Genomic DNA, 9,591 nt, shown 5'->3' with positions numbered 1-9,591 from the left:
TTCTCTATTTTATAGTCCCCAAGTTAAAGAGAAGAAAAAGAAACTCACCTGAAAATGATAAAAAGAGTGAAATTAATTGATTTGATCATTCTTTGATAATGAAACTTATTGTTATTAATATCAAATGATCCCAATAAAAGAAGTTTAATTATTATGGATTTTGCCTGTAAACATGTCTAAGAAAGAAGTATATACCAATATTTATTTTTTATTTATTTTTTTTTTAATATTTGTTTGATATTGAATTGTTTTTATATTTTTTTATTATATAATAAAATAAAATAAAAATTTAATTGAATATAATGAAGTTTATAATCTAAGTTACTAGTTTGATAATTTATCCTAAATTTTTTAACCGATAAAATTAACAATATTAACAATATTATATCACAGCAACTCTTTTATAATGTAATTTAAAATACTGACCAGATAAAAATAAATGATGTCAAGTTTTATTTATTATACCGGACTTAATGATAAATTGCTCACTGCGCAAAAAATTTATGTGCCCTAGATATTATTATTTTGCCTTCAGATTTGTTTGTATCCACGTGAAGCAGCCTCGTTACTACTGTTAATGATAAGAAATGGTTAGTAATTATAAGAGCTAAGAGGCCTACGATCAGTCTCAGAAGGACAAGACAGGCTTTTATAGATTCTTTTGTGTTTGGAAGTGGCAAAGAGAGATGAGATATTATAGTGTATTTTATTAGGGTTTCGCTTGTCTTGCTTAGCACTCATTAAAATATATCGGCTAAGTCAGTATTCCACGTGCTCCTGGGGACTCTCCCCTCGTCAGTCCCCCCCCCCCTCAAAACGCTTGAATGCACTTGGTATTTTTATCACAAATTGGAATTTACACTGCCTGAATCTGACCGTATGTTCCCTTCCTCCTGTTTCCATCTCTCTTCACATCTCTCTCAAAAACACCAAAAGCTGAGTCAAGAGCTCCTCGACCGAGAAAGACCACGACATCAACAAAAGATTTATATTCTATCCAGGAATCATAAAGATTTTGGCTGTGTTACTGCAGTATTATCGTAGATTTCCATGATGGATATGAAAGGAGTTGGCGTTGGAGGAGGTAGAGTCGGTGTAGGTGAAGAAGACGTGGGGGATGGCATGCAATGCAGTGACCATCCTTACAGAAACAACCCAGGTGGTATCTGTGCCTTTTGTCTTCAAGAAAAGCTTGGCAAGCTTCTCTCTTCTTCGTTTCCTTTACCTCTACGTGGCTCTTCCTCTTCCTCTTCTTCCCCTTCTTTTAGATCTGATATTGGTGTTGGTGGCTCTAGCAATGGTGGTGCAGGTACTTCACGATCACTTGCGGCGCGTCCCACAGCAACAAAATGTAGAAACGATGGTGGAAATAATAGTCACTATCAAGAATATTACGCAAGGAGGGTCAGGATCCCTTTTCTTTTGGCTAAAAAGAAGAAGAAAATCATGGTAGCATCGTCATCATCAGATCGTGATATTATTTTCAAGAGAAGCAAATCTACTACAACTCCTATGAGAGGCCATTTCTTGGATGCTGCTACTGATGATGGTGAGGATTTTAGCCCAAGAAGGAGAGGGTTTTGGTCATTTCTTTATCTCTCGTCTTCGAAGCCCGGCACTTCAACTAAGAAAACAGAAAAGGTGTCTTCTTTGGCTGTAACTACAAGAGCAATAACCACCACCTCCACAAATGGATCCACGGTGAGGCCAAAGGAGAAGTGGTTGGGGTCTTCTTTGTCAAGGAAAGGTGACAGTATTGTGGTAGTGGAGGATGATGATGATAGTCCTAACAGCCAAGCAACTGCCTCTGCTTCCAATTTTGAGAGAAAGGTGTCGAGATCTAGATCTGTTGGGTGTGGGAGCAGGAGCTTCTCTGGTGACTTCTTTGAGAGAATCTCTACTGGGTTTGGTGATTGCACTCTAAGAAGAGTGGAGTCCCAAAGGGAAGGCAAGCCAAAGGTCACTTCTGGGGCTTCTCACATGAAAGAGAGGGTCAGGTGTGGCGGTATCTTCGGTGGGTTCAACATGACCTCATCCTCGTCTTCCTCCTCATCATCATCTTACTGGGTCTCATCATCAGCTGAAGACATGAATGGGAAATCATCAGGAGCTGGGCCTCTTGCTCATGGAAGAAGCAGGAGCTGGGGTTGGGCTTTTGCTAGCCCGATGAGAGCTTTTGGCAGCAAACCCTCTTCAAAAGATGGAAAAAGAAACGTCAAGCAGACCACTCCAAACTTGTCTGCTATTCCTTCTTTGTTAGCTGTGAGAGGCTAAAGCAGAAGAGTTTGAGGCTGCCGGTGCTACAATACACAAAGTACATTCTATTATCATCTTGTTCGTTTAATCTGTGCTGTTCACCATCTATCCTGGTCTGATCAGTCCTGTCACTAGTGTCATTACACTTTATTTTTATTGTTAATTTTGTTGAAATTTATGGTTACATTTGGAAATGAATTTCCCAGTAGACAGTTGCTTGTTAAGTGCTATATAATACTCTATCATCATAACCTAGGTGATTCAGTAGACTGCTTGGAGTCGGAGAAGGAGAAGCAGAAGAAATGTTTATGTGCAATATTTTTAGTTATCTTTGTGTGTTCTCTTCCTGTGATTTGCCATGGTTTTGTGCTTAATTTGGTCTTCATGTTCACTTGTCCTGTATTGTTTAAGCTGTAAGATCTGATGTAATGCCAAAGAAATATGTTTTTCTATGAAGCCAAGAGCCGAAGACTTGTCGATTGTCACAACATGTGCACGCACGTTCGGTGGTGCTGGACACATTGCTAGCAAGGTCTATAATAAGCCTAAGATGTTGTCCTCCCTCTTAGCCTTTTGAGATTTGGTCGCGTTTTCTCTCTGTTTAGGACAAAACTCCATTGATCATTAGAACGTGGTGGAGGTAGCTGTGATAACGGTTGTAGATTGATTTTTAAAGTTATTTTAAAAAAAATATTGATTTGAAGTAAAGATAAAAAATAAAAAAAATTAATTTTTTTTTAAATATTTTTAAAACATAAAAGTAGAGGCTATCTGTCACACCACTAAAGTGGGCAATAAATTTTTGCCAGTCTTGTATGGCATCGCTGTACAATTGTATTTTCACAAATTTTTGATTTTTTTTATGTTCAAAATTTTTTTTTAATACATCTACTGAACTCTAACCAGGACATGAACAACTGTAAAAACAGAAGATACTGTTGTGCAGTTATATTCATTCACGGGGAATTGTCATTATTTTTTACCTGCGGTATCTTTCCTGCCATATTGCAGGCAATGCATGTGTTCAGAAGTTGTCAACTTCCGTTGTAATTGAGCTTAGGAAGATGATCTGTGTTGGCGTGCTTAGCAGTCTCATATATATATATAACTTCATGAAATTCGTGCAAAATTGTTATAAACAAGGAAGGAGCCTTAACCTAAAAGAAACGAAACTCGTGGATACTCTGCCAACCCGATACTGCTTGAACAGTTTTCGCAGAATATAAGAGCATTTACAGCCAAAGAGTTGAATGAAGAGTCGAATATTAAAAATTATATTTTTATATTATATTTTTTTATTTTCTCTTTTTAACATATAAGATAAATAGGTAGTTATTTTAATTATTTGTTATATAAAAAAAATTATTTCTACATTTCCAACATAGAAAAGATAAAAATAAATAATTGTTGATCTTGGCTAATTTATTTTTTCACTCCAACTCCAATGTATGAGGCAAATAATATTTTAATATATAAATATTTGTATGATTCAATTCTTTTATATTCTTATTTATAATATTCATGTGAAAGTTTACTGTTACTGTTTAACTTTAAATTGTTACTGTTTAATTTCTAATTATTATTATTTGATTTTGAATTGCTATTGACTTTAAATTATTATTGTCTATTTTCTAATTGTTATTGTCTGAACACTCATCAGATTTTTAACTATATTTAAAGTTTTAAAACATAAAATATATCTAAATTAGTTATATAATTATATTAAAATTAATTTAACATAAAATATATTAAAAATATAATTAATTTTTCTAAATAGCTTTTTAGCATTGAAATGTATATAATTAAAAAAATTATATTTATATTATTCAAAAAGCCATTTTCTTCATAGCTATTTAATATAGAATTTTCCATTGAAAATGCTCTAAGAAGAGATTATTTGATGAAATTTGATGAAACTTGCAAAGATTTTGGGGGCACAAATACGTTTTCTGATAGAATAAAAATATGAAAAGAATTAAGTTCCATCGGATTCTAAATTTCTTATCTAAAAATTACATATAAGATAAATAGGTAGTTATTTTAACTATTTATTATATAAAAAGTTATTTCTACATTTCCATGTAGAAAAGATAAATAAATAATTATTGACCAACAATTATTTTTATAGTCCTTGACTAATAATTTATTTTTTCATTTCAATGCGTGAAACAAAGAGTATCTTAACATATAAATATTTGTATGACTTAATTCTTTTATATTTTTATTTATAATATTAACATGAAAGTCTATTATTACTGTTTAACTTTGAATTGTTATTATTCAATTTCTAATTGTTATTGTCTAAACACTTATCAGATTTTTTAACTATATTTAAAGTTTTAAAATATATCTAAATTAGTTATATGATTATATTAAAATTAATTTAGCATAAAATATATTAAAAATATAATTGGTTTTTTTAAATAGTTTTTTTATTATTGTAATACATATAATTAAAAAAGTTATATTTATATTATTTAAAAAGTTATTTTTTTATTTTACTCTTTAATATAGAATTTTTTATTAAAAATGCTCTAAGAAGAGATTATTTGATAAAATTTGATGGAGCTTGCAAAGACGACTTTGGGGGCACAAATACGCTTCGCGACAGAAGAAAAATTTGAAAAGAATTAAGTTTTATCTGATTTTGAGGAAAACGAAGTTGTGCTTAACAGTGAAAATCAGTTCTCTGCAATTTTGGGCTCACTTCACTCACGTTCTGTGTAATTTTACTTTCAGGATATGGAGCCATGAGATAGAAAGAACAGGAAAGGGTTCATCCCTAGCCGTATTTCTTGTACGGAGTAGATGTATGATGGTCAATGTTGATTCAGTGCTCCTGGCCCATGTCTCATAGTTCGAGACTAGGCCTCACGATACAAAGATGTGAACCAATGATTAGACATAGAGCTCACCCGGAAATCCCATGGCTCAAATGAGCACACACATTTTCGGGCCTAGTTGTACTATAGGGCTCCATATTCTATGAGAATTGGGATCATATTGGACCTCTAGGTTGGTTTAAAGGCCATCAAGCATGTAATGTCATCTCCAAACTAGATCTAGGTTATCCATAAAACCCAATACAACAATATCCCATGTAGGAGACTTGCCAGTATCACATTTATACTAATCTTCAGATGAGCAAACACACCTCAAACCTAAGTATTATTGTTGGGTGTATGACCCTTAGATCAAATTTGATCTAGTTACCACCAGCCATGCAGATAAAATATATATGCATTAAATGAAGACACATCTCTTGATCATGTGTTCCTTGGAGATTAGTTCTATTAACATCATTAAGAATACATAGCTTATAAAATTCAAAACTTGATTCAAGGTTGTTTATATAGCCTGAAACTCATATAAATGTGTCCACAAAAGAAGTATAATGGTCAATGTGCCTGTCACATATATTTTTGGACAGAGAGACACTTACTTGTAGTGATAATTAGTCACTTAAAGTTACCTAAGATAAGCCATTTTCATATTCTTCAAAGCAACCATCTCCTTTATAATTTTCCTTGAGATAGAGCCATGTTTTTTCTTTAAGTTCTATAGCACACACAACATAGCCTTCTAAGATTTATTTTCTTTATACCTAGTGTTAACTGAAACATTAAAGGGTGCCCTAAAACTAATATGAGACTTGTTTTACAGGTGCTATGTTATCCAAATCCAGCACTATCAACCTTTCAACCTATTCATCATCTTTAGGGAGAATTTAATCTTTGTGAGATTTTATACAAACCTCATCAAGATCAAACTTGAGATCCATCATTTTCCTTTTTTTACCTTCAATGATTTTGACATAAATAATGTTACGATAGTATATTTCTCACTTTGAAAAAAACTTATTTCCCTAATATAAAATTTGAAGAAGGTTTATGTATAAAAGATTTGAGAATTTACAAATTATAATTGAAAGATCAAAATAGAGAGGACCATAATGCAAAACATGGAGAAAATGAGTGGGCAAGCTAAAAGCTAGTGAACATTTTTTTTCAATTTAATCATTTTGTTATTTAATCTCACGAGATAAAGTTTTATATTGTAGTTGAAATATCAAATTAAAAAAAAGGGTCATAATGTAAATTATAGAAAAAGCACACTCCTAATCTCAAAGTCAGTAAAAAGTACTTTCCGACCCCATATTTTCCTTTGTACTCCAATTCATTCCTTTTAGTTTTTGGAATTTTAATTTTATATTAAAAGTTTATTTTATTTATTTTTTAGTCACTAAATGATTTAAGAGAGAAGAGTGAAACTCACTAGAAAACTACAAAAAAAAAAAAAAAGTTGTTGTTTGATCATATTATAATGATAAAAAAAAATAATGATCATGATGTCAAACAAGTTTTATTCAACAAAAAGAAATTTATTAAGGTGTTTTGAGGTCTTCATTTTACAAAAAAAAAAAAGATCATGGTTGAAAAAGATTTTTTTTACCATTTAATTTTGGGTTTTTTTAATTGATTTAGAAGTGTTTTAAGATGAAAAATTAATTTATTTACATGATAAGAATATTTATTATATGTTTTTAATTAAAAATAAATTAAAAAATGAATTTTTAAACCCCCCAATTGTATTTTCAAGCTACCTCTCTAGTGATCAAAAGCTAGGTAGGAAGACAACATATAATTTGCTTTTTTTTTTTTGAAAAAAAATGTCATTCGCTCCTTTTGTCAAAGCAAAAAAAACCAGGCACAAGAAAGAAACCCACACGTGTGCGTTGCCTTTTCTTTAATTAGATAAGACACGCTAGGTAACCTAAACTCAGATGCATGACTTCTATATATTAGAATCATTATGCATTTTATTTATTTATAATTAATTTTTATGAAAATAAATAACTCTAAAATATATTAAAAATATCATTTTGTATATATCTTATTTATCAAATTATTAAGTTTTTTTTGTGCAGTTATTAGTAATTTATATATTTTATCTTATTTTTAATTTTCTAAGCAATTTTTTTATCAACTCAATCAATTTGTTTGATTAAATACACAGTCAACTTTTATCTCCCTCAAGCTAAAAAATGAATCAACATTGCTTATAATTTGTTTTTTTACATTAACAAAATAACTTTTAATCCTTTGTGCAATTGAGTGCAGGGAAACAGGGCTAGTTATAGTATACTCTAAAACACATAGGATTTTCATTGTGCTTTTATCCTTATGTATTTTTTTTTAATTTTTTTTTAGATAATTTAATCTTATTTAAAAAGTAATTAATTTTAAATTCTTATAAAATGATGGATTAAAAAAGGGAGGCTAAAATAAAAAACACTGCAAACATAGATGGTGTACCATAATTCTAAAAAAAATATACTTTGATCCTCCAACTTAAATAATCACCTAAATTATATAATTTTGGTCCCTCAAAATTGTTCCAATTCCATTTTAATATAGAGACTTATTTTTGTTATTTTTTAGTCCTTAGTTGAGAGAGAAGAGAAAGAAGAGTTGCTGAATTCTAGCGATAGAGAAATAAATTTATTGTTGATATCAATTTAAGCCACCAAAATAAGAGATTTTTGTACCAAATTATTCCATTTGATAAAGAGAGTTTATATTAGGTGTTTTTGTATCTAAAAGTACATGAAAAAAAAATATTTGAACTCGAGTTGATTATTGGTTTCAGGTTAAGTTGGTTTTTGAAGCAGTTTTTTGAAACCATGAATAGGTTTGTCATGGTTTCTAAGGTATTTAATAGACATTTTTGGTCAAAAATAGGTTTTTGGGTCAAAAGAGTATAGGTCTTGATTTTCCGGCCATCATAGTGGCTGAAATTTAGGTAGAATAGACGACACGTCAATTTTTTTTTAAAAAAAGATGGACTGACCTAGCTTCCCAAGCATAGCAATGTCTAATCCTTTTTTCTTTTATTTTTTTTCTTTTTCTTTGAAAAAAAATGTCATTCGCTCCTTTTGCCAAAGCAAAAAAAACCAGGCACAAGAAACCCACACGTGTGCGTTGCTTTTTCTTTAATTAGATAAGACATGCTAGGTAACCTAAACTCAGATGCATGACTTCTATATATTAGAATCATTATGCATTTTATTTATTTATAATTAATTTTTATGAAAATAAATAACTCTAAAATATATTAAAAATATCATTTTGTATATATCTTATTTATCAAATTATTAAGTTTTTTTTGTGCAGTTATTAGTAATTTATATATTTTATCTTATTTTTAATTTTCTAAGCAATTTTTTTATCAACTCAATCAATTTGTTTGATTAAATACACAGTCAACTTTTATCTCCCTCAAGCTAAAAAATGAATCAACATTGCTTATAATTTGTTTTTTTACATTAACAAAATAACTTTTAATCCTTTGTGCAATTGAGTGCAGGGAAACAGGGCTAGTTATAGTATACTCTAAAACACATAGGATTTTCATTGTGCTTTTATCCTTATGTATTTTTTTTAATTTGATTTTTTAATTTTTTTTAAATAATTTAATCTTATTTAAGTAGCAATTAATTTTAAATTCTTATAAAATGATGAATTAAAAAAGGAAGGCTAAAATGAAAAACACTGCAAACATAGATTGGTGTACCATAATTCTAAAAAAAATATACTTTGATCCTCCAACTTAAATAATCACCTAAATTATATAATTTTGGTCCCTCAAAATTGTTCCAATTCCATTTTAATATAGAGACTTATTTTTGTTATTTTTTAGTCCTTAGTTGAGAGAGAAGAGAAAGAAGAGTTGCTGAATTCTAGCGATAGAGAAATAAATTTATTGTTGATATCAATTTAAGCCACCAAAATAAGAGATTTTTGTATCAAATTATTCCATTTGATGAAGGGAGTTTATATTAGGTGTTTTTGTATCTAAAAGTACATGAAAAAAATATATTTGAACTCGAGTTGATTATTGGTTTCAGGTTAAGTTGGTTTTTGGAGCAGTTTTTTGAGACCATGAATAGGTTTGTCATGGTTTCTAAGGTGTTTAATAGATATTTTTGGTCAAAAATAGGTTTTTGGATCAAAAGAGCATAGGCCTTGATTTTCCTGCCATCATAGCGGCTGAAATTTAGGTAAAACAGACGACACGTTAATTTTTTTTTTTTTTAAAAGGAAAGATGGACTGACCTAGCTTCCCAAGCATAGCAATGTCTAATCCTTTTTTCTTTTCTTTTTTTCTTTTTGTTTTTTTAAATAATATTAAATTTTTAGTTATGCGTTTAATTTTTAGAAATGTTTTTTTAATTCATCTATGGTTTTGTTTTTATCTTTTGTATAGATAAACTATGTTTTTTAATAAATAAATATTTATTTTTAGATAATATTTTTAATATGTATAATCTTGCAT

At 29.8% G+C, this 9,591-nt stretch overlaps 1 protein-coding gene across 1 annotated transcript; it reads left to right on the top strand.

Moving 5' to 3' along the window:
• The first annotated feature begins 693 nt into the window (after window positions 1–693).
• On the top strand, window positions 694–2,708 carry LOC105115104 (sericin 1-like). The gene has a single exon (XM_011011894.1). It carries the CDS (start codon window positions 1,051–1,053, stop codon window positions 2,272–2,274), a length of 1,224 nt encoding a protein of 407 aa, XP_011010196.1. The 5' UTR covers window positions 694–1,050; the 3' UTR covers window positions 2,275–2,708.
• The last annotated feature ends 6,883 nt before the right edge of the window (window positions 2,709–9,591 follow it).

The sequence above is a fragment of the Populus euphratica genome, unplaced genomic scaffold, assembly GCF_000495115.2.
Source record: "Populus euphratica unplaced genomic scaffold, PopEup_1.0 scaffold635.1, whole genome shotgun sequence".
NCBI lineage: Eukaryota > Viridiplantae > Streptophyta > Magnoliopsida > Malpighiales > Salicaceae > Populus > Populus euphratica.
The sequence above is the reverse complement of the archived record's forward strand: the minus strand, read 5'-3'. Positions and strand labels throughout refer to the sequence as shown.